Source organism: Talpa occidentalis, unplaced genomic scaffold (genome assembly GCF_014898055.3).
Source record: "Talpa occidentalis isolate TD23 unplaced genomic scaffold, MPIMG_talOcc4v2.1, whole genome shotgun sequence".
Taxonomy (NCBI): domain Eukaryota; kingdom Metazoa; phylum Chordata; class Mammalia; order Eulipotyphla; family Talpidae; genus Talpa; species Talpa occidentalis.
The window spans coordinates 94,591,380-94,618,501 of record NW_026555331.1 but is presented as its reverse complement, the minus strand read 5'-3'; the positions used below and the strand labels follow the sequence as shown (position 1 = coordinate 94,618,501).

The window sequence follows — 27,122 nt, the reverse complement described above, 5'->3', positions numbered from 1 at the left end:
TTTCAATAATGGCTGTTGGCGGGATATCCGCAAGTGAAGTCATAGCAATTTTGAAAGAGAAAGCTAATAAAAATACACCTGCTTGTAGTGGAAAGTGAGCCTTTAATATCTCTGCTTTGAAGTTGAGCGAAGCCTTTGGTATTAACTCACCGATATTATGATGTAGGAATAATCCACTGCCCCGGGGGAAAACTAGGTTGAAGTTACAACAGATTATTATTTTCTAATCACCTACTTTTAGTCACCCTGATAGCACAAAAGGAGAAAAGAACAAGGTGACAGTTTGTTTTTTTTTTAAGGCCCCAAAGGTAGGACTATTTGAAAACAAATAATTGTAATTGTAAATAAACAAGCTAGCACATACATACTCCTTAAAATAAAGCACAAGTGACACTTTTTGAAAAGTGTTTTTTGGCCTGACACACTTCAGAATGTTTTGAAATTTTATATTCCAATACATCCTTTCATTATGAAGTTTAGAGTTTCAAATTTGAGTCCCCTCTATCTCTTTTCCTTTGCCACTTCTAAAGTCATTTGTTGGTAGTTCCTTGTGTATAAAATGAGAAAATAAAGGTACTCATGAAATTTTCTCATACACTATAAGGAACAGTAATATTCTCAAAATCATCATTATGCCGTGGGAAATTAATTCCTTCTCTCGGTGACTTGCTTTCTTCACATTTACTTGGACTTATTTGTAGCCCCCAGTATATTTTATGGGATATTTTATGTGATATTTACAATACTGCATCCATAAATGTTGACATATTGAGATCATTGGAGGAAGAGCTATTTTAGGGATAAACACTGTTGCAATTTGGAAATTCTACAAAGAAAAATGACTATTAAGTACCAAATTACAATTATTTTAACCACTTTCCCCAGATACTGCAATATCTTTCCAACTATTGATTGTAATGTCTGGTTTAGTGTAAAATAATTTGCCTAATCATTATTTTTTCAAGTAATTTAAATATTGATGGTTTTCTTTTGTAATTTTCTTTACAAGTGAATGAACTATGGCAGTAACTTTGTTTTCTTTTTTTGTTTTTGCTTTTTAATTTAGTAGTGCATCTCTGTAGAAGGTATCAAGTAACCCAAAGGGTATACGTTAGTGCTTGTCAGGACTACATTTAACATCAACTTGCTAAGCACATTGAAACTTATCACCAAGTTCAAAGAGAATATATAGACTCTAAATCCTTTGTTAATGTGGCAAAGAATCATCATCAAGGTGTTTGTTTTGTTGAAAGGAAGTCACATTTTATTTCTCATTTATGAAATGAACTTTGATGTTTCTTTTAAACCAGAAAGGATTTTCCCCCTAATTCATTTACTGCATTACTTGAATGCCCTCTCATTAGTGAATAGTGCACAAGAAGTCTTTTTTGGGGGAAAAGGAGTAGAGTTGTTTTCTCTATAGAATTTTAGTGTTTAGTTTGCATTTAACTTTGAAAGTGGATTACTGTTGAGTCTTGGCACCTGCTGGGATGAGTATCCATTTCAGACTACAAAGTGTTGCTCTGAAATAAATATCAGCAAGCTTGTTAAATTTTGTCAGCTGTATCATCACATTAGTACAAGTTATTATGGTAAAATAGTTGCATTCAATTTTCTGGTTGTATGTTTGGGTTATAATCTTTTCCTTGTAGTGTTCATGAAAAGTTTCTGTTGCCAGATACAGTTAGGAAATAAATAAGAGATCCAGATCTGTTTAATTTTCATATGCTCAGACAGCATTGTATAAATTATACTATTGCTATAATGAGAGAAGTAAATAGTACTCTAATATCTGCCAGAGAATTGAAACATAGAATTACAGAATTTTAAGTATCATTAACTTTCCACAAAAGTGAAATATATATTCATTTATGTAATGGATATAAGACAACTTAGTAGACAAATTTTATTTAGAATAATTATTTCTTAAGTCCCAATTATGTACTGGGCACTCTCATGAAACCCTCACTTCACATGCAGTTTTATTTAATATTAATTGTTCTTGGAATTATGTAAGGAAAATCTTACATATTTTGACTTGTCCAGCATCTTTAGTTAGTAAATGGGAAAATCAGAATACCAGGTTTAGATGGACTGATGCTGTAGTTGATGTAGACAAGGGAAGGGGAAAAATAAAATACTAGAAAGGTGATATGAGAGTATATTTTAGAGAAAAGTTTATCTTGACTACATTGAATCCCATATTTGAAGATATGGTCTCTTTTAGTTTTATGTGGTGAAAGTTCCTGATGAGACAGTCTTAGTTTCAGTGATACTTTAAATATTTGAAATCAGTTTAGTTCCTCAAATCCTAAGTTCCTATGAGATACTAGGACAGGCAAACTAGAATACCAGTTTGAGGAGAGAAAAGAGGAGAGCCCTGATAAGAAGGAAGATGTCAGTATTTGATGAAATTATATATTAACATCACACCGTGTAGTACAAATTGATACTCCCCAAAGTATTGTGGCTTGCCACAGGAGATTTTTGTTCATAAAAATACAAATTCAGTCTTCTTGCTTGGTATGTAGCTTTACATGTGATTCTTTTAGAAATCAGGGCTCATCCCATCATATGGTCTCACCATCCTTTCTATTATGAGGTGGAAAAAAAGTAGAAGGAAGGCAAACAGTTGTGCCCTGGAGGGTTCAGGCCATGTAGAAACAGAACAATAATTTCTGTTCCCATTTCATTGGTCAGGCCTTGCCACATGGTCATTCTGACTGAAAAAAAAGCATCTGGGAAATACAGCCTAGCCAAGCAAGAGGAGGAAGGTTTTAGGAACTTACAGTCTTCATTACTGATTGCAAAAATCTAAAACTTCTGTTATCTTACACACATGATTTAAAGCTATAGATTCACATCTCTTCACATGTATGGTGCACCTCACCCACCAAAGTATCCATATTCCTCCACAACAGTCCATTAGGCCTCGTCTAACCTTGACTTTCCTCCCCACATCTTCCAGTTCTGGCAGCCTCAATTCTGTAGTCAGATTGCTAGGTTTTTGTTTGTTTGTTTGTTTAGTTTTATCTGTACCTCTATGTTCCATATATGAGTGAAACTATCTAATACCTTTCACTCTCAAACTTACAAGCTAGGCATATCCTCTCCAGTTCCATCCATGTTGTCACAAATAGCTAGAATTAATCTCTTTTATAGCTGAGTAGTATTCCACAATCAGGATATTACCACAATTTTCTTATCTACTTCTCTGTCCTTGAACTCTTAGGTTACCTGTTTCCATAACTTGGTCATTTTAAACAGGGAGTTGCGATAAACATGGGAGTGCATATATCCCTTCAAATTCGTGTTTTTGCATTCTTCAGGTAGATGACTAGGGTTGGAATTGCTGGGTTCTATGGCAGATATTTTTTTTCAATATTTTCAGAAACCTGTATACTATTTTCCAAAGAGCTTGGACCAGCCTACATTCAACAGTGGGTTCCTTTTCTGCCATATCTTCACCAATGCTTGTTTCTGTTCTTTTTAATATGGGCCATTCTCACTGAAGTTAGGTGGTATCACATTATGGTTTTGATTTTCATTTCCCTGATGATAAGTGATGTTGTGCATTCTTAGAGGAGTGCCCAGTTCTTCCGCCCATTTTTTGACTGGGTTTTTGTTTTCTTTTTCTTGAATTATGTAAGTTCTTTTTAGATGATGGAATTTAGACCCTTGTCAGGTGTATTTGTGCAAATATTTTCTCCTGTAAGTATTGTATCTTTTCACATTAATGGTGCTTCATTCACTTGCAAAATGCTTTTAGCTTGATGTAGTCTCATTTATTATTATTATTTTTTTACTTCTGTTCTCCTTGGTGTTAAAGTTAAGTCCCCAAATACTTACCTAAAACCCGTATTGTAGAGTGTTTTGCCCATTTTTAATGTTATGTATTTTATGACTTAACATCTTAAATCAAAGTATTTTATCCATTGTGAGTTAATTTTTGTGTATATTATGAGAGAGTAGTATAGTTCACTCCTTTGCATGTAACAAAGATTGAGATTTTTAAGCACATGCTATTTGTGCTCTTCACTATATTGACTTCTTCCTTGTTTTATCCCCACAGCACTTGAATCAGACATGTTACTCCTCTTATAGTCACTTTGGCTATAAAACAAATTATCCTAAACAGTGCCCTTAACAGTAACAACCATTTTGTCTTTTCATGGTCTTTTGGTCAGAAATTCAGGAAAGGCTTAGTGGTAGTCCTTAGTGTCTCTTGCAAATGCTGTCATGTGTTGGCTGGAGTTATCTGCCATTGAAGTTATATAGAGGCTTGACTAGAACTTCCAAGACTAGCAAGGTGGTACTGACCATTAACTTGGAGACCTTAGTTCCCTCCCATATGGAGATCTTGACTTTATTGCTTAAAGAACTTTAAAACATGGCTTCTAGTTCACCCAGAGTTACTAGTTCAGCAGGCTAAGGTGTGTTCTTTAAGACTGCTTATCACCTAAATACAAATCACAAATCATCACTTTCACCATGTTCTATGGGTCACACAGGACTAATCTGGATTCATTATGGAAGGATCTTATACAACTATGAACATCAGAAGGTTTGGATCATTGGGACCATTTTGCAAGCTAATTCCCATACCTCCATTTGGCAGGTAAAGAAGATGGGACTTAAAGGAAGTCTTTACCTGTGGTCTCATCATCAGCTCAGACCTGCACTCCTGAGTGTTTGATTTTAAATCTATGCTATTAATAATGAAATTATACTGTTTCTATATAAAGTATGGCAACATGTGTTTCTCCCAGAAAAATATGTGTAGCTAGTGAGAAATAACAGAAGCGAAGGCTACTGTGGAAATTGAAAGAGCACAAGTATTGGAATCTGAGGCAAAGACGATGCTTGATGTCAGTAAAGCTCAAAAGTTTATAGCAGGCCTCCCCGGTGGTGCAGTGGTTGAGCGCTGGGTTGCGAAGCTGCCCGCAGCCTCTGCAGCGCCGGTTAAATCCTCGGCTGCTCCCGGCCACCAGAGGAGGGTCCCCCATGGCGCGCAGACCTCTCCTGCCGCCCGCTGCTCCCCTCAACAGTGTAATTTGGTCCTTCTGCCTGTTCTGCTCCCTGCTCTGGCTCTGGTGAATTCTCTCACCCTCCCGCGCTTCTGACTGTACCCAGTGCTTGTATAAATAAATAAATAAATCTTTAAAAAAATAAGTAAATAAAACACACACGCCAAAAAAAAAGTTTATAGTAACCCAGATCCAGAAATTTCAAAGTAAATGATTGTCACAGTATTCTTTCTGGGGCCTCCCCTGGTGGCGCAGCTGTTGAGCCTGGGCTGCGAGGCTGCCCGCAGCCTCTGCAGAGCTGGTTGGTTTGTTCCCCAGCTTATTGATATCGAAATTAGCAAAGGAGGGGATCCCAGGTAAGGATTATGGTTGGGACTCAAATCACTATATCTTTTTATTGGTTTACTTTTTTAATTTGAAAAGTAATGTTTCTCTACCACCATCCCTTGAATCTCTTTGACCATTTTTCCCTCCCTGTTCCCTTTTATTTTTTTTTTTTCAAGAAACCTCACCTCATTTTTTTGAATCTGCCAGTATTTTCAGTATTTTGCTTTGTTGTATTATATATTATGTAAATATCCAATAACAGTATTTGTCATCTTGACTTGCTTTACTGCATATACTCCTTCCATTTTGCTATAAGTGACATTTCATTTCTCTTTGTGGCTCATTCTCTTTTTGTGTTTATCCCACATCTTGATCCAATCCTCTCAGTGGGTACTCAGATCGTTTCCAAATCATTTGAGATTAGATGGCTTCAAGTTCTTTGAATATAAGCCTAAAAGTAGAATTGTTGGGTCATATCCACTTTTAGTTTTATTAAGGTAAATCCAGATCACCTTCCAAAATGACTGCACCAGCCTACATTCTCACCAACAATATAATAGTGTTGTTCTTTCTCCACATCCTCTTCAGCACTTGTTGTTGGATGTCTTGTTAGTATGTGCCATCATCACATGCATGAGATAACACCTCATTGTGGTTTAGTGTTATAACAATTTGAAATAATCTGACATTTCACTGGTGACTACAATAAAAAAATGTTATGAGTAAAAAAATAGTAGCCTAAAACATTAAAGAAAACATCTTGTCATTAGATCTACTATCCCAAAAATATATGAAACCTTTTAATTTTCTAATTTGCATTTTTCCCCTCCAGAAGTTCATAAGCTAGCTGGGCATAAGAGATATGTCTTGTTTAATTTTTACTCCTATAACCTAAGGAGTAAAACTTTATTTAGCTGTATCTCTTTAACTTTATTGAGCTGCATCTCTGCCCACTAACAAATTCAACAAGAGAGAGGTATTCATGGGCTATAGAACTCCCTCATGAAGCTCCAGCAAGTAGCATCCAAATTCTCAGAGTTGGATTTGAATCCAAAGCTATCACTTCTTAATATAATGGAGGTAAGGTGGATGTCTCACTGGGTTTGAGATGATTAAATATTTTAATGAATGGAACGTATCTGGTATAGATATTGTTGGGGCACAAAGGAAATCATCCTGTACCCATCTTGGTTCTGCTTAGGTTGAACAAGTAACCAAAACAACATGAGACAGGTTAGCAAAGGGAAAAAAATCAATTTGATAACATATATATGAAGAGTTTACTTAACTGTAAATTCTAAAGTATAGTAGAGCAGACCAGGGATATTTGTCATTCCTTTAGGGACCTGGGCATCAAGTGAGAGAGAGGGAAACTACACCTGGCAGCTAAGAAGAGTGTGACCTCATCCTTATTCTGAGAGTCAAGATGAGATTCTGAGATAGGGCTTACAGACTGCAACTGGATGAGACCACTCCAAACTATATTATTTTATGTCATAAATGGGGGAATAGTGGTATGCAGAAACTTAGGACATGGCAGTCTTTTCTTCAATTAGGGAAATGTGAAAGACTTAGGCAAGTACAGAAGCTTCTCCTCAGCCTCAAGCAATGTCATTGCTTTTAGATCAAAATATTTTGCATGCCAGAGCAGGGCATCTTGAGGATACCAGTTCTGAGAAATTTGGGGTGGTCTGATACAGGCATCTTCAATATAAATGAATGTCACCTATGGTGTCAACAAATATTAACTGTATAAGATGATATCTGGTAGTTGTCAGAAATATTTTAATTATTCCTCTGGCATTTTCATTTCACAGATGTTTAACCGTCAAGCAAGTATTGATTGTTTATCTGTAGCTATATGAAAATAGGCAATGTCTTCCCATGAACTTCAGGAGCTTCCAATATAATTGTGAAGGTTTTCTCCCTCTGCATACTCTCTTGGAAGTTCTCATCATCCCACTTTGTAGATTTCTAATTTTTTAATAATTTATTTTTTCCAGCAATGTTTTAATTCAATGAAAATATGCTTAAGGGCCATAAATGTGTGCCAAATATTTTATCTTAGGTTCTAACATACAGCAACAACAATATAAACAAAAAGCAAAGCCCTGGTGAGCTTACTTTCAGTAGTAAAAGATAGCTAGAAATTAGCTGATAAAATATATATTATTTTACATAGTAATGAGTCAGAGACGAAGAAAATCAAAGCAAAGAATTGGGCAAAGAGTTGGTACATGGGGAGGAAAATTGCAAAGGATATATGTGTTCCCTGTGAACTCTCTGTAAATATCAAAAGGCAGTACAGGAGAAAATACATTGTTATTTGTAAGGAACAAGACTCAGCGAGAGAGGATGGTTCTAGATGACGGCATGGGAGGATTGCTGTATTCAGGAAAAACTGTAAGATTGGTAAGTCTAGAAAGGATTGATGGAAGGGGAGAGGAGTAAGAGATGCATCAAAACAGAAGCACAGAATTTGCAGAGACTTGTTGGGTAGTGTAAAGAATATGTAGGAAATTACTGGAAATTTGTGAAAGGTTTATTGTGATTTGGCTTAATCTTTCAAAAGCTTCCTCTAAAACTACTTAAAAGGAGTATTAACTGATTATTTTATAATAAAAATATAATTGATTTCCTTCATTTGTCTAAAACCTTCAATGGATGACATGCATAATGCAGGACTCTTTTGTGAGTCTTTTTTGATTTTGATTACATTCTCCAGTACCATATTTTTCTTTCAATTACCCTGGTATCTTCCTCTCTGCAGGAGTGAATTTTTCATTCTTCCCTGGATATAGGCTGCTCATGTGTGAAGAACCTCCTTTTCTCTTCTTCACTTATAATCCTCCTGCCTTAATTTGCCTGAACTTTTAATAACTTAAGAAATTTTAATGTTTAAGAAAGCTTAATGTTGTATCAAGGAAGTTTCTCTTCCTCTCCCACTACTTCAGAGGTCAACTATAAACACCAAAGGTTAATAACTTTCCTATGGTCTCCCATTATATGATTTTTATTACCTATATTGTTGTGTGTTGTCTCTTTTGCAATCCTTTTTTTTTTTTCTCATTAAACACCCAAGGTTCTTGACTGACTTGCATTTATGGATATGCATGTGCCCTACCTAGTTCAGTGGCTGAACAAGTAATCTTTGAATGTGAGTAAATAGGTGAAACTCCAGGAAAATGCTTCAGGCTTATTCCAATCATTCCCATGCTTCCTTGCTCCTTTTATTTCTTGCATCCATATCCAAAGGCTCTTTTTGGTAGCTGTATCGAGCTTTGTCATTTTAACACAGCAGGTAAGATGTCCATTTTAAATGAAATTACTATAACTGCATGTAAGTGGTATACAGTATATGCATATGATTAGTGAGTTCAGAAAAACACAACGTAAGAAAAATGCAACTAGAATAATCACTGAAGCATTATTGGTTATTCTAGAGAACTCTTCACAGAATAAATAGACTGTTCAGAGAGGCAGGCACAAAAGTTAAAAGAGTTCTATATGGCTTTTGTGTGGGAGAATCTGTATTCAGGAAAGAAAACAGGAAGAAAAGTGATGTCTACTTTAAATTAAATTACACTTTGCCAACATACTAAATTCTAAAAAGTACTTCTTGTCTCCCTTTTCCCTTTCAGGTTATATTGCTCATATGTGAGTTTCTAAGTAAGCAAATAATGCCAAACATAAACATAGTAAGGATTTGGCCATATAGATGTCTGCGCGCCATCTAGTGGTGGAAAGTAATTGAAAGTTTTGACCTCTTTTCCAGGTGTTTTTGGTTTTTTTTTGTTTTTTTTTTTTCCCCTATTTAATAGATTTGCATGCGGAGGACATCATGAATTAAGTTCCTCATTCTTTCTAAGAAATAGTAATATCCAAGATAAAAAATGGTGCCTATCATTTTAGTTTGTATTATTCTTTTTTGGGGTTAAATCTTAAATATTTATTTATAGGAGGAATATAGGGAAACCGAACAAAGGGTCAGAGAAGAAAAAAAAAAGATAAAACTGGCAGGTAAATTAGAGATCAGAGACATGCAGCAGGGAGGGAGTCAAAACAGGGAAGGGAAGAGCACAAGGGACTGTGGTGACTGTTCGTAGGTGAAGTGACAATGGGAGATTTATGGGGATTACACCTGAGGGGAGAAATCAACTATAGTACAAAATAGTTTGTATTATACTTAATGAGAATATTTTACTTCCTTTGCTTTATGAAATTTGACCTGAACAATTGTTGCAAGCAGAAAATACTGCTTTATATTTTTTCATCTTTTGTTTCCTTTTTTCATTATTCAAGAGGACAGACACAAATTGCAGATCAACCATGCTAATATTTTGTAAATTATCATTTAATTCAAATATTGTATAAAACAGCAAAAAGATTATAAACTAAAAAATCACAAATTAATGAAACAAAGAACTAAAGAAAGTTAGGAGTGAAGAACTCAAGATGGCTAGTTAAAAGTGAGAAGTGAAATGGTAAAATACAAACATTTTTCATTTTGCAGTCTTATTTTTACATTGCTTCTTTTAACCTTTTGAGTTATTTTTTCTACTTTAACAGTTGATGTAACAATGTGTATGTGTAGACTATCATATCCGTCATATCATTTCAGATGTGAATTTTGTGAGGGGGGTTAGTTAAAAAATTACCATACAAGATTTTTATAATCAAATTAATCTGAGATGCTTTTAGAATCTCATTTATTTAAAGTATTACAGGTGAAATTATTAAATTTAACATGAACTATGAAATGTTACTATTAATATATATAATCGTGTATATATGTGAAAATGTATATTAGATATAGTAGGTATATGTTATTCACTTCCAGTACCTTTTCAGTAACAGAATCACAAATTCTAAATGCATTCTAGATTATATGAAAAATTTGAAAATCACTGCCTAAGACAAAATATATATACCCAGTATATCTTAAAGAATTAATTTTTTTATTGAGGACTTTATCTTTTAAGAGCACATATGTATGTCCACAGCAAAATTGAGGTGTGCAGAGATTTCCCATATACCTCCTGATCTCCATTATCAACATTCCCCGCCAGAGCTGCATTTGCCATAATTGATGAACCTAGATTGATACATTATAATTACTCAATGCTCATTATTTGCATTTGGGCTCACTCATGTTGCACATGCTGTGGGTTTGGACAAATATATAATGATGTGGATACTATATTACAGTATCCTATAGAGTATTTTCACTACCCTGAAAATCCTCGGGTTTCTGTTTACTCATCCCATACCCCCTACCCGCCCCCCCCATTGGTCACTATTTATCTTCTTACTGTCTCCATAATTTCCCTTTTCCAGATGAGTCATTGGCAAGTATTTCCCCTCAGGTTGTGGTTTATCTTCTCATTCACCTGACATTGTCTTTCACAGAGCAGAAGGCTGCCTGTGATATCTGAGTCAAGTTACTGGGGTGTGGTGATGAGCAAAATTATTTGGTAGAAGCATTGTACTGAAGTAGTCTTATTTTACTACTTTTAGATTGTAATGCATTGTTTTCACAATATGTAGCAATAAATACAGTAACCTTTCACATATTAATCTTAATACAAAATACAAATCTAAAGAATGTAACCCTTTGGAAAATAAAAATGTCCGTAGTTATCTTGAGTTTTAAAGTTGCCCCAGTCTGAGGTAATAACAAATACTTTCAGGCATTCATCTGCACTTAATTGAACTTAAAGAAAAGAAGCACATAGTTAGCAGCCTCTTATGTCTGTTTTGATAATATCATCACTTTAAATTTGTATGAAATCATAATATCCCTTTGTTCTGTTTCCTTGTTGCCCACTGCAAAACTTCTCTGAAGCCCAGAATGTGAAGGCCCATGTTTCCATCATTCCTGCCTTTGCTCTGGCCAAAGTCATAGACACCATGCTCAAGAAAGAGCCCAGGGCCTCTCTAGTGGCTCAAGAGATTAAGTCTCAGCACTGTGAAGCTATCGGCAGCCACTACAGCATGAGTTCAATTCCCAGCCAGGTTGCTACCCACATGGTGCAGCAGACCTCTCCTGTCTCACCCACTGCTCCCCTCAGCAGTGTATTTCAGTCAGTCTGCCTGAAAGAGCAATATAATTTGACAACATCCCTCCTGCCATCTGCAGAGTAAATATTTATGTGTACTGTTTTTCTCTTCTCGGTTTTCTTCTTATATCTTTTGAAAGGAAGAGAATGGAGTTTTCCCCATGTCAGGGACTTTTTTCCCTATCTACCTTCCATTTCTTTGATACCAAAGAATTAAAAACAAAATAATATAAAAAGCTTGAACTCAGTGAAAATTAATTGGTTTCTGACCATTTGAACATTTTCTTAAGGTAAACTTCCTGAATCTGTTTGTAGTGATTATTCAGTGAATAAATTATCTCACTCTTAAGACTAGACTAAGAAACAAGACCATCTGTCCTTATATATTTGCTTATTTGCTCCATTGTCTTTTCATATAGAAATTAAAAAGATTCATTGTCACTCCAAAGATTGGACAATTCTTTAAGTATCTATATTTAAACATTAATTTTTGTCCTTTAATTTTTCCTTTATTTACACAAGATGATCTTCACAATTGTGTATATATCACTTGCAATTTCCCTTATACAGAATGTGTGTGTGTGTGCGCGCGTGCGTGTGTGTGTGTGTGTGTGTGTGTGTGTGTGTGTATTAGTCAGAACTTTTCAGTCTTGGCAACTTTTCAGTCTTTTCATCCCTAGTTGTCCCATTCTTAACATGGCATACCTCTGCTAATTTTCTGTGAAGATATATAAAAATGTATTTGAATTTTCAATGACATTTGATAATGATGTGTAATTTGATATTCTATATTATTAGTCATTTATTTCTATTTAACAAGGACGTAGCTTCTGGTAGAAATTAGAATCTTTAAAAATTTCCTCCTGTTTTACTTTGTTTCCATTTTCACTGACTTTTTTATTCTAAGGAATCAAATAAGAATGTATATATATGAAACCCTAATTTTCTACTGTCATCATCCAAGATTTTGGGTTCTGAAGAATAGGTCTAATTATGAAGATTAAAGTCGAGATTACTGGCCTATGAGAATAACCTGTCCATATTCCTAGAATCTCCTTGAGGTAAAGTTATAGAAAAACTATTGAAACAATATTTCAGGAATCTTTTGTCTTTTTTCTTTAAAGTTTAAAGTTGATTTTTATTGGGTAGATGCTGTCTCTAAATGTAGTGGTGATATATATCTTTAAGAATTGTGTAGATTTTGTACTGTTAAGTGCAGAACTTGAAACAAATCATCTTATCCATAAATGCAAGCTGTAGATATAAGAATCTTTTAGATCTTCCCATTGCCTTCTGCCTGCACCTTTTACTCCCCCTCAAGAAAACACTCAAGAGCTTCATTTTTTAATTTTTTAATTTGCCATAGGCCAAATCTGTTCTTGTTGAGATTCTGATATATTGATAAAAATCTACCACCAAGAGATCCTTATTATTACTTAATACAATAATGTCACCTATATATTAAGAAACCTTTATTTCCACACATGATACAGTTTTAAAAGGGATTGTGTACCGTGTATTATGGAACACATCTAAGAGTACTGCGGCAGCCCCCTTAGTCTAACAAGCAGTATTTTTTGTAGTAATTCCTCCCTACCTTGTCTAAATGAAGATAAAAGTAGCATCTGTCAATTTTACTTAGGTTCTATGATGAAAGTGATAAAAACAAATTGAATTTCAGAATCGGAGAAACATAAAATTTCACCAGAGAATCCTCTTGAAGCTATCACTGTCTTTCTTCCTCTATCTTTTGCCAGGACTTGGACTTGGATGAAATGTATAGGTTTGGAATTAGAACGTCTCCTAACATAGTTTCAGACAATTTGCATAAAATTTAACTTCACATTTAAAACTGCAGGCCCTATAACAATTAAAATTCATTTTCTTATAACAATTAAAATTTATTGTTTTTAAGTACTAAAAAAAAACTAACCATATAACCCAAATGTAATATATGTTTGATAATTATATTGAACAGTTTTCTTAACTGGATTTTCCTGATCAGGGAGTAAAAGGAAGTTAGATCAGGAAAAGGCTAATTTCAGAAAAGGACAATGAAGAAAATGACCTGTTTAATTATTTTGGCAATAATCAGTTGTACAAGTAAATAGAATGGGATCATAGAAGTCAAAGAGAGGTAGACTTTCAAGAAGAGATAACAATTGACTCTATAGCATGACCAAATAGAATAAAGTAAGAAAAAAATATGAAATTTGCTAATCAGGAAAGCATTAGAAAGTTTAATATAGGCAGCTTCAAAAAGTCTGATTTTAGAGTTTTGAAATGTATCAAATAGGAAAAAGTGTATTTATCAACTACTTTAAGAAGTTCAGTAAAGTCAAGAAAATAAAAAGGGTTCCAAGACAATAATTCTCATAATACATTTTATGAATATATGGAAAAATATAAAATTCTCATCATATTTTAAAATATTTCAATTAAATCCTGGTTGGTAAAATTGTGTTTAAATTTTTTCATGAAAAAAGTATAGAAATCCTTTTGAATCACATTCGGTACAAATTATTAATTCAACTGTCTGTTGAATCCCCCATTTTCTTATTGGGTGGAAAATTCTTTTGTACAGCTTATTATTACAGACGCATCAAATCACTTCTGACTGTTTAGAAATTAATGAATGAGTAAAAGTCTTCTGGGCTATTTTATTTTGCTACCAGTAGCTTTCATAATAATGTGTTCATGTTCACTCCAATCAAGTTGTTAAGAGGATTTAACAGGTGTTTAAAATGGTAAGAAAGTTTAGACCAACCAATTGGTTAGAAAAGCTCTCTTATTACAAGGTGATATTGTACCCAATAACTTGAGTGGAATTTGAACCTCCCTGCCTATCCCCACTCCTGATTTAATAAAGAAAACTGGATTACTCTATTATGATTTATTCTAGTCTGCATTTATTTTTATGTCCCAAAACTAAATATAAGCATCTGGTTTCATCTACACATCTGTCAATGGTCAGGTTACGGTTGGTTAAATAAACTTTTACAGTGTCTTGGGATTATGGAATTGACTACTTTTCAGGATCATAAATTCATACCTTATATTTGCTAGATATAGTGCATATCTATAGTTCCAATCAAAGTTCATCTTAAAATAGAGGACAGATTGAAATTAATATTTATCACCAATATAGTGAATGATTTATCTGATTTGTGTTAAGTAATGACAAAGAATTTACTAAAATAAAACTCAGAGTTTTTATTTTAAAAGTAAGAGTAAAAAGGAAGATACACTTGACAACTAATCAGGAGAAATAGAGCTTTAAATTGGGAGCCTTCTTAAAAGTACTTTAGTATAATAACACCATATGAGGTTATGTTGCATGCATTTCATTTCCCCTTTGTCCATCCTGCCAGTTATAGAGTGCAAGAGCTAAACAGTTATATGAAGACAATTTGATTTTAAATGCCATGAAATTGTTGCACCATTGGCAGACTGTGAACTGTTATCTACATACTGCCTTAAAAAATCAAATAATTTATGTGACATATAGTCAATAAACCTGTAAAGTGGGCTGATTTATTTAGTTACAAAGCAATCAAACAGAATTGAAGAGTCACTATGCACACTCACCTATTAAATGGCTTCAATGTGTTTTGCAGCAAAAATGCCTACTGATGAACTGTTTTTACATATTTATTGAAAAGGGCAGTATTATGGGTGTTGGATCTGAAACATTTTTTTACCAAGAGATAAAGAGCCCGTGCAACCTATGCAGAGTTTGATTGAGTGGAAATAATTTTCCTGTTTTAGACTCAGTGAATACTCCCTTGTTCTGCTTGAGCGTGTGTGTCAATGTCCCTCAGGCACAACCTCAGCTTTCAGGTATTTCACATTCCATGTGGGAAGAAGAGGGATCATTCCATTTTAGCAAATGAGAAATGTTTTAATACAGTTGCCCAAGGGGATCCGGTAGCTGTGAGAAATGAGTGCACACTTTTGGAACTGATCTTGCTTGTCTCTTTGTGAGTAAAGTGTTGTTCCATCCAGTGCTTGACTAGTTGTGTTTTTCTTGGCAACTCTGGTACCAACCTGCCAGTACAGAAGGGTTTGGACTTCTGTCCCTGGTGGCTGGCAGGTGATGATCTTTGCTGTCCTCCATGAGGTTGGAGTCCTCCCCTGGAAATATTAACTTGTGCAGAATGTCCCACTTGACATTACTGATATCTCTCAGAATTAGTGCTCCTTGGAACATCATTTATAAATTTCTTTAGATAATTGAGATTTCAGATTTTAGAAAGGTCTTATGTTTTTGACATTAACTAAACTGTTTCAGTTTTGTGAAGTTGACTTACAATTAAGAAAACTATGAAAAAATGGGTGATTTTTTTTTCTTACTCTACTTACCTTATGGATGTGGTAGAAAACTTTGTTATATCTTTTACGTATAATGTCCGTCAATTTTGTAAAGAGATCTTATTTTTCTTTGTGTTGGTCAAACTATGTTTTTATCGGAAGGTTCTAGGAAAAATTCATTCAGGCTGGTAGCCAAATTCAGAACATTAGTTTGTAAAAGGTTCCCATTTCTTTGGTGGTTCTCTGTTGGGTGCTGTGGTTATTGCCCTGAGGCCTCCCTAAAACCACAGCACTGGGACCCCTGAATCTCATATTTAATCCTTACACTTCTAATATTATAATTTTCCCTTCTGTCACATATTTCTCTCTCTCTTTTACCTCTAGCCAAATAATTCCACTGTTCTTAAGAGCTGAGGCAATTAGATTGCACCCACCTGGATGAGTCAGGATACTATTCCAATCTTAGATTCATAAGCTTAATTTTATCTGCAGAGTTATTTTTGGCATGTAAGGTAATATACTCACAGCTTCCAGGGAATAGGATATGCACATCATTATCTGACCTACTGCACTGTACTTTACAAATTTTTATATATTGATTTTCTTTATGTCGTGAAGATTTTTTATGAATCAAGAAAAATTATGTGATATTCTGATGAACTGAAAAAATTAATGTAAGCATGAGGAGAATCTCGTTAAATATTTGAAGGATAAAACTTTAAGCATGCATATTTAGAGGATTTTTTTGCCTATATCTAAGTTACTGAACAAAGAAATGTCTGTCAATTATATCATTATATAAGTATGCCATCTTCCTGTTTCTTTGTATCACTCTTTTGTCTTCAAATTCATGAATTAGCTGCTTTATTGCATCAAATTTTGTGTTTATCAGAACCTAAAATACTTTCACTCTCCAAAGTACAGGCATATCTGCTAGTAAGAATTGTCCATTCTTCTCAGAAAACCTGACTATTGAGATGTGGTGCTGAGCAGAGACTTTGTCTGGCAAAAGTAGGATAAATCTGGCAAAACTACTTACATGTTTTAGGATATTTGAATACTATATAAACTTACTGTCCTGTTTTCTCATTTGTAAATGAGTTTAGTAGTAGTTACTTCACAGAACAGTGGGTTCTATCTATAAATCTGTTAGCACTATGTCTCGGATATAGTTAATAGAATGTCAGAGAGGAAATGCATATTTTTATTAATACTATTATTGCAGGGGATCTGCAAGAAATATACCTTTATTGCTATAAAAGAAGGCAAATCATGGAAAGATTTTTCTCTGTCCACTTAAAACTTGTTTATATTTTTAGCTATGACATTGATCATAGTCATTATACATAATGAATTTTCATATAAACATTTGCACAAATTTACAGTCTCTTACTTGGTGTTCTTTCTACATTGCTGATCTGGCTCAGATCTCATTTCTTCTGATGAAGTTCATTCTTTAGCATTTTCTTCAGTAATTGCTTGACTGAATTGGACTCTGTGTTTATGTTTGTCTGAAAATTTCTTTATTTCACAACTTAATTCTTGACAGATTCCAACCCTTTCCAGGGTATAGAATTCTAGATTGGCAACTTTTATTTTTTCAGCACACTAAAGATTTATCTGATTGTCCTATAATTCTATGACAGTTCTTGAAAAGTCAGTGTTCTTCCCAAACTATTATTTGAAGGAAACCTCCCTTTAATTCTCCCAGTGCCCTAACAACTTTCAATATTTCCTTTGCATCTGTAGTGTTTTATAGTTTTAATGTGATACATTTAGACTCGGCTTTCCTTTTGTTTACCATGTTTGGGATTTTTCTGTCTTCTAGGAACTTTGAAATAGTGTTTGTTTATATCAGGCCTAGAAAATCCTCATTCTTTCTCAAATATAACCTCTATCCAATACTTTCTCTTTCTTTCATTTTTGAACTCTAATTAAATTAAAGTCATGTTAGACCTTCTCAATTGTCTTGCATGTCTCAGTTCTTCTCTTTTGCTTTCACTTTTTAAAAAATTTTTCATTTTTTTTCCTCTCAGTACTATGTTGGAATAAAATTTCCTTAACAGTTAACAAATCCTACCCACATGTGTGCTTAATCTGACATCATAAGTTTAATCTGACATTATAAACTGATGCTATTAGTGTACAAATTTTTGTTATTGTATTTTTTATTACCACAAACTGTTATCTTTAATTTATTACTTCATTTTCTTTAGTTCCAGCAAATATTTTCAAATTTATATTTCACTTTTTTAATATGGCAATGAGTTTTATTTTAGAATATATGTCTGAAAATATCAATAGATCTCTTTCAGTCTTACTATGTGATATTCACTGCCTTTCAGGATAACTTATAATTAATCATTTAGACTTACAATGACTTCCTCCAAAGAGAAGTTGTGTCTGATATACTCAGGTAGCTGGAGGCTCTACCAGATATATCTTGGTTGACCTAAGTGATTTAAACTTCACAGCACATCATAATAACCTTTAACTTGCAGTTGTAGCTTCTTAGGGGCATTTTTCTACCACCTCTTCTCAGAATGAGAACAATTTGCTCTCAATAACCTGGTGTTAGAAAAGTAGGTAAAACCATTTGGACTTCAGTTTAATATCAGGTGTGTTTTCTGTTAGATTACTCACTAGTAATTAGTACACTTTTTGGATTTTTTTTTCCTGTACCCAAGTAATGATGTCAAAATTTAGTCACATTTGAGAGACCATAGATGTCCTCAGCCAAAAACTAATTTTCACACTTCAATTTTCCATTTTTCTTTGGATTTTGTCTCAAATTTTCTCATTTACTCTTTAGAAATATATGTCATCTGTAGCTATAGCTTCTTATCATTATCTATCCAATATCTATCTTTAAATATAGTATTTTGCTTTTGTTTTTAGAAGCAGGGTAATTTAACCCTGTGTGGCAAACCAAATAATAGGCCTTAAATATGTTCATGTTCTAATCCCCAGAGCCTATAAATCATGTTATGTTACATAGCAAGGGAAAATTAAGGTTACAGATGAAATAAAGTTGCTGATAACATTCTTTTATAATGGGGAGATTATCTTGAATTGTCTGGGTGGGCCCAGTGCATTCACAAATGTTTTTATAAGTAAAGAGGGTGGCAGGAGATTCAGAGTGAGATGATGTGAGAAGCATTCAGCTAGTTATTACTGGCTTTGAAGATGGAAGAGGGACTGAGCCAAAGAATGTGGGCAGTCTCTAGAAGCTGGAAAAAAGCAAGGAAACAGATTCTCCCTTAGAGCCTCCAAAAAGGAAGGCAGTCCTGCCAACATACTTGATTTGAGAACAGTAAGACCCATTTCAGACCTCTGACCTCCATAACTGTAAAGTAATTAATTTGTATTGTATTAAGTTAGAAGATTTGTTATAATTTATAGCAGCAGCAACAGGAAAATAACATATGTTATCTTATCAGAAATAGAAGCTTCCCATCATTTTATAGATCTCTTTAAATTTTTTACTATTTATAAATTATACTTAAATAGTTAATATATGAAAATAACAGTAGTTCATCTCCACTTATCCTGTTAATTTACGCATTCAGTGTTACTTAAAAACATTCTAATAGTAAAATAACATGATACTAAAGAATGTAAAGATATTTTCTGTCTGACCCAATTTATTTTAATATTAGTGATTAATGATCCCTATCTTAAATCCTGATTGATTTAAAGATAAAGGACAGAATATACAAATGGTTCTCAAATATGCTTATTTCTGGCAAAGTGATAGAGACTGAAACTTTGACTGGACCCCTTCCTCCAGAGCTAAGAGTAGAATGGAAACTTTTGCTAAAAATATTATCTTGACATTTTTAGCAAATAAAAACCTAAATAACCGCAGCTTTGATCATTTAGTAGATGTGAGTTTTTGTGAGAGGTTTTACATTTGCTTAAATAACTTTACTGAATCAAATTATTCTTTAAATTAAAACCAAACTTGATCTATTTAAAGTGTGCCAAGTTACTCAGCCTTACTGCTATGTGTTTGCTCATAGCAACTGCTAATCCTAGAAGAACTGGCACGGAGAAGCATGTGAGGAGCTTGGGGACAGGCTCCTATGACACACCATGATGAGCAGAGATTTCCTTGTGGACAGCATGTGATATATATTTTTCATCAAAACTTTATATGAAGCAGAAGGAATGTAGATGTACTTTTAATTTGGAGATCTTCAGAGAATGTATTTGAAAAATTAGATCTCGTACTAATTCCAGAGCCAATATAATTTCCAATAAGAAATAGTGTTTATTAAATAGAGCAAACAATGTTTTCTAAATAGATTTTTTTGTCATTGATTGAGGGACCTTAGGCTAGTCAGTCTCCCTTGACTTTACTCATATTATCTGTAAAATGATAAATAATAATAGCTAAGGTTCCACTCTGACATTCTGACTGTTTTAGAGAGGGTACACGCATATACTTACAGATCGACACACATATCTATGCATACATCATATATAACATACATCATAGACATGGATATGTCTTTTAAAATAAAATTCAAGGAAGATAAAACCTGTGTTCTAATGACTATGAGATCTATGTTGTGGGTGGTAGATAGGAAAAGGTACATCTCATTATGGCTAGGACAATGAACTTCAAAATCATCTTATTTTCCTCCTACCATAGTTTTTTTGTTTTCTTTTTATAATCCTTGATATAGTGGAAGAGCACCACTATTATAGGGAACTGTTAAAGTATAAAGTATTTCCCCTCTTCTGATCATCTTTTACTGGTACCTACTCAAAAATTTGGAGATGTCCTCCTATGGAAAAAATGTTGGCCCTTCTCATCTTGCCTGTCTGTTAAACAGCTCAGTGGGGATAATGATGATTCTTCATAATGTGTGCCTGTAGTTGCAATTAATTGTTCCCCCAAAGGATTTTTAGCAAGGCTTGTCTTTCTATAATAGACCATGTTTCTTTTATACTAAGCATTTGATAAATAACTGCTCAGAGGGACTGTTGCTGATGGACTTTTGCTTGATGTAGCGGTTTCAGCTAGTGATGTCAGTCTAATTCCCAAGATAATGGAATGTGTAGTAAAGCTGCTTAGTATTAGGAAACAGTAGGCTTTTAGGTTGTGAATTTAAACTAAGTCACTATTTTCCCAACTATAAGTCAGTGATGTGGGAATCAAAACTAAATTGGATTAACTATCACTTTTATGATATATTGACTAGAGGACTTTGTATAAATTGCTTAATAATTGTGAAATTTTGTTACTTATAAAATGTAGAAACATTGCCTGCTTTGAAGAGTTCTGTGAAATCCTCGATAAACTATAAACTATACATAGCAGTTATTATATTCTCATTGCATGTAGACAAAAACATGAGTATCAGCAAATAGGAATATCAAGCAGCTTCAGAGAAGTATTTAAGTGACTTCATTTATTTTACAAGTTGACCTGTAATTCAGAAAGTTAATGAAAAGGCATTTAAGGAATAAACTTTGTCCTTAAAAAGCTCACAATAAACTGATATATGTAAATGAGGAATCAGTTACTGTGCATAATGCAAAACTCCAAGATATAGGTAAAAATTAAATAGATGCTTCAGAAATATAGAAGAAAGGATGTCCAATCTTGACTAGTAATTCAGCAAGGCTTTCTTGAATGATATAAATCTGATCAATGTCTTCAAGAAGAAGAATGAGAATAAATTAAGCAGAAGAGGGAGACAGGATACATTTGTAAATAAGAAGAAAAGCATTGTTTGCAAGTGCTTTATGTATTTTCGGAGAGTAACAAAAGGTATGAAATGGCAAGTGCATGTGGGGGAGTGAGAAAGTGTATGATTAGAAAGGATATACATAGAAGTTAAGCAGAATTTAATCTGTAGTTAGGAGGAGAACTGGAATTCTTCATGTAGAGAAGTGGAAAGAGGAGATTCACTCTTTGAGAAGAATTTTGCATCTTGTGGGGGATGAATGAAAAGCTAGTGATAAGCAGTAAGGAACTGGTCAAGCAAGACTGGAGGCTTGAAATCTGAGAAAATTTTAGATGTTTAGCAAGGAGGGATGCAATTCAGGTAAACTGAACATTAGACACTCGGAGTGAATGGGATTGACTACTGAGATATGTACGAGATAAACTCTTTATCAGGTTTGTTTGCTGTTTGGTTAGAGGTGGGGAATTAATGAAGGAAGAATCTTATATAGTCCCTGAGATTTCTAGATTGATGCATTTACATGCTCTTTGAGATGAGGACCTGGCAACAGGCAGAGGTTTGAAGGGAGAGACAGAGTTTATTTGTTGGCATGCTTATTCTAGGGTTTCTGTGAAATAACCTGAATCTAATTGCAAGTCTGAAATTCAGGAAAATAGATCAGGCCTGGAAGTGTAGATTTGGATTTCAGTTTGAAGAAAGCAATTGCAGCATCTACCTAGAAACACTGACCAATATTCACCTACATAGCGACATTCAACTTTTTTATTGCTCTTCAGTTTGATGCAATGTTTTCATAAGAAAACAAAATCTAGTATGTGAAAACAAAATCTAGTTAGAGATGTATTTCAAAACATCTACATTTGTTTTATAAAAAGTCTCTCAAAGAGTCATACTATGTCATAAAAAATTATTTAGATTTTAAATTAATTTGTCCATCTAAAACAAAGTTCTGTACCAGCCACTTCCATAATCACTTTTAGGTTAAGTGTCTTGATGTATATGTATAAATAAAGATATCTGCCCATTTTCACTTCCTACCTTTTTGATAAAATTCATGATTCAACGTTCCTTCCAAATACATGGGTTTAGCTTCAAGATAAGTTATGTCAATCTATTCCCATATTTTAGGGACCCAAAGCAATATGTCATGATGAAATACAATTATATCTTTATCTCCCACAAGACTACTAGAGTTAGATAATTGGGCTAGATATTAAATAGTGTAATAGAAGAGCCTTATTTATCATTACTAGTATTTCTCTTGTTAGGAATGAGAGAAGTGATTCATTATAAATCAAAATGTATTTTTCCTTTTAATATAATTTTATTGCTTTGTGTTTGAATGAGTTTATATGTAGACACAAAAATGGCTTTTAATGTAAAAACTCACCAAAATTTGATGTATTTTTAATTGATGTACTTAGTAATGGTGAACTATTTTAAAGACAGAGTTATGATTATAATTTATTTTAATATGTTTTATACCAAATCCATGAATTATATTTCTTCACTAGCCCTTTCTAATGCAGTATATTTAGCACAATCACCATAGAAATTTTAGTTTGGGGACATACTATTTGACCTGTAAGATTTAATACAATATAAACTAGGTGAAAATTTAAATTGTGCTAATTCAGAACATTAAAATCTAACCATCTGAAGCATTAACAATCCTTAACAGTGTCATAAATCATTTTAACCTTTTAGCAAGGTGAAAAAAATTGCCATATTTTGTAATGCTTTTTTTTTTTTTTTTACACAGTCATATTCTGTTATAAGTAAATTTGGGCTCCAGGCCAAAGAGAGCTTTAGAGAACTTTTAAGTTTGAGAGACTGTCTCACAGCTGGAAAGCACCCTAAAGTGGATTGATCGCAGAAGGATATGTTTTCCATTATCCAACTTTCTACCAAACTATTTCTTGTAGCTTGAAAATAATAAAGATTTTGTAAGCCCCATGAGATCTTTTTTGATCCATGAATGAAGTTAGCCTGGATTCATATAACTAAAATCTGACTTCCTTTTAGCCATTGAAATTCAAAACCCTTCTCTTTTATTAGTATGGAATTAGGAAATTCTTCCCCAAAATGTCAAAACTTTGTACTTAATGTGAAAATCAAAAGTTTTTTTCTCCATTTAAGGTGAGTAGAATATGATGTGAAAGAGATGGGAGAGTGTAGTGGAAGTGTGTTAGTTGAAGCAATATATTAGAGGACCCTTTAAGGCGAACTGCAAATTATTTTTAAAAGTTCTTTTTTCAAAGGTTATACATTGTTACTTTTCATTACTAAAATATTTTATTCATATTTCAATATTTAGAATTTATGAATTAAAGAAAGAATATCTTTGATTATTTTTCTTTTCTTAGAAATTTTGTTACCCAGACTTTTAATGTGAAAACAACCATTGAAAAGTGATTTCTACATAATCATAATGCCTTTTACTCATGTTGAGTTATACATTCTTAGTAACTTTTGGTAGAGGAAATCAAGTATAATTTATAGATATAATCGTCTATATGACATCTCTAGGACTACACTTCCCACTTTATAATAATACATTGCAAAACTGAGTTGTTCATATAACTGTGACACTAGTGAGTTAATACCACATATAAAGAAAAATGCAGGTCTTCATTCCACATTTAGATCACATATATATCCAGATCTCACATATAAGAATGTAATTTTGAAGTCATTTAGCTCAAAGAAAGTTTGGTAATTATTAAGAATTATTTACTTTAACCATCTGAGTTGAAGGAAATAACTACAAAATCACAAGGTTTAAAAAGTGGCGCAATCACCCATCTTGCCAGGTGAAAAGAAATTGATACAATATGTTGAACTTTGATCATTCCTGTCTCACCATAGAAAATACTCAAATTGCTTACAGTAAGTGCCAATCCTGATTTCTCCATTTGAAGGAGAAATGGAAGAATATAAGGAATCTGCCGATAATCTTCAAATCTTGTTTTAGACAATATTTTTCACTTCCTGTCTTAACTATCAGACAGCTTTAAAAAAAAAAAAAAAAAACAGATTTCCTAGTAGAATTACCTTCTTGTTGCCCCTGCCTGCCCTCTTGTGGTCAGCAGCTGGAGGAAAACAGAAATTAAGGGGAAAACACATGTGGCAGAAAATCTATGGTGAGATGATGAATATGTACTTAAGATAGGTGTAACCACATGTCACTAGATAATAACTTCTAGTAATAATTCATGTATTTCAAAATAATGTCATATTCTTAATACTAAATTTTGTTTTTAACTACTGAACGTCAGCTGACTCATTCTGCTTTCAGATTGTAGGCGGGAATCCCAGAGGAAAGAGAAAGCAAGAGGAAATTGTTATCCGGTGTGCTTTCCAGGTTTTAACTAAGTTGTTGGCCAGAGTTGACATTCTCATTAAATTTTGATGCTTTGTGTAAATATAAGGGTAACAGTGTTTCATATATTCGTGAGAATTTATGACCTCCTGGTCAGAGAAGACAGTACTTCCCAGTTGTGTTTAAACAACTTGATTAACTAGTTTCATCTCAGTTCACACAAACAACATCCTAAAAAAATAAAAATTTATATTTTGGGGGGTTCATTAGACGATTGAAAATCACAGCTTAGTAAAGATTCAAGAAAGGACTTTTGAAATAGAACCCTTGACTCATAACTAATAACTGAGTAAATTCATATTCTGAAATGACAGAAAAACCCAAATCATTCTTTTGTAAAATCTCTCAGTATTTCCGTCATAAAACTGATGCAGCAAATACTAACTCACCACCAATTAACAATAATATAACTGAAAATTCAAAATTGCTCAGTTTTTCTTCTAACAGTAGGTTTGAGGTTGTACCCAAAATTTCCTTCCTGGTTTGGCCTTGTGCCTCAGTCCACTCTTCCTTCCCACAGATGTTTTCTGGGTGTATTCTTAAATAATGGGTTCTGTGGAGGAGACCTCCAGGGAATCGAAGAAATAGAGATGGAGAAGAAAAAGGAAAGAAAGAAAGCAATTTTGAAAGATGAAACAATTGTTAGAAGTCTGTGTATGTCACGACATTTAAGTTTGCTTTTATTTATACTGTTATGTGGGGATTTTTCAGCTATGTTGAAAGAGAGCCTATTTATTTCATAGAATAACAATATTTTGAGGTTATTGTCATGCATCTGATAAGGGTGTGGACTTGGCACTATTATCTGTGAAAGGGACTGAAAATTCAAATAAATTATGCTTTAAACTTGGGATCTTAGGCGTTCACGGCAAGTACTGTCAGAGATTTTGAGCTACTAAAAATTTGTCCATGGGTCTGTTCTCTTCCAGATGTATGTCATAATTTTAATAAGTAGAAGAAATTTATCTATAAAAGAATTTATCCCCACAAATAAAATGCAAACAATAAAAAGTGTGTGTTTATGCATTTATACATATATAAATAAACATATATGTCCGTGTAAGTTATTTCAGCTTTTTTAACCAACATTTTTAAAAGGCAGGACCAACTTAATATTCCATTTTTTCCAGAGCCTGCATCATGTTCCCCATGCTCCACTACTCCTTTCTTCTGCTTTTCAGCACCTTCATATTCCTCACATTCTTTCATGGCAGAGCACAACTCTCTCACTTTTTCTAACAAGAAACACACATTGCAGTTAAACAGCCGAGGTCATCCCCACACTCGCGTCACAGGCCAAGCAAGATCACTTACATTTTTTAGGGGGTCACTTCTTCTCACTGGGTGGGATATGACCTTTTTCCTTTTTGTAGAAAAGAAACCACCCCAGATGTTCACAACCCCTTCTCCTGTTTTTTTCCCCATCTCTTGCTCATTTGCTGCCAAATACATATTTAGACATCATTCATCTTGCTAGTTATCTTTCACTGTGGTGACAAGAGATTTATCTTTATTTTTATCTAATGTATTTTATGCACAAGAAAAGCTAAACAAATAAGGATATTTAGAATAAAATTTATATTTTATAAATATTTAGAATAAAATGTATGATATTTAGAATAAAATTTATGTCCCAGATATTTTTTAACCTAAATGAAAATTCCTTGGTATTTTCACTATATTAAAATCTTTATTAAGATTAATCTCTCCCTACATCTGTGTTGCTATCTTAAAATCATGTGTGGGCTGTACTTAAAACTGTCTGCATTTGGAGCGGTCTCTTGAGGAGTAGCAACTCTAAGAATGTATTTAATTCTGTTTTCTCTGTTTGTTTTTTTTTTATTGACTATACCAGATAATTTCTATTTTTTGAACTCATTCCCATTTTCCCATCTCATATAAGATTTGTAGAAGATTTGCACCAATTAGAAATATATAGATAACTCTCATTTTTATCTTGTAGAAGAGTAGTCAAAAAAGCAATATCTGCAGATATAACTATTACTAATCAAGATCAATTCCATGGCTTGCACTCTGCGTTTATGAAACTCAATCCTACTTGACTGGTGTTCTTGGCATATATTAGTTGAAAATATACTGTATACTACTCCAGATATTAGAGGTATAGCAGTAAACAAACAAACAACAACAACAACAAAAAAGCTTCTTTTCATGGAGTTTATAATTTCTTGAAAATAGACTTTCAAATTGGAAACTGCCAAAATGATGGAAAAATGAATGTCTGCTCTGAAATCACTATGGACCCCAAAGCCCTAATCAGCTTGATTTATGTATTTTTTTTTACTCTTATTTCCAG

At 33.5% G+C, this 27,122-nt stretch overlaps 1 protein-coding gene across 2 annotated transcripts in view; it reads left to right on the top strand.

The window, feature by feature from the left end:
* AGMO (alkylglycerol monooxygenase) overlaps positions 1-27,122 on the top strand; it is a 328,052-nt gene that overhangs the window by 230,828 nt on the left and 70,102 nt on the right. The window contains exon 14 of one of the 2 annotated variants that reach the window (XM_054692403.1): positions 24,722-24,907. The exons of the other annotated variant lie outside the window; for it this stretch is intronic. Within the exon in view, the coding sequence (XP_054548378.1) occupies positions 24,722-24,835 (114 nt within the window). The 3' untranslated portion in view covers positions 24,836-24,907. Of the gene's footprint in view, positions 1-24,721; positions 24,908-27,122 lie in introns of those variants that run through there. 2 annotated transcript variants of the gene reach the window in all.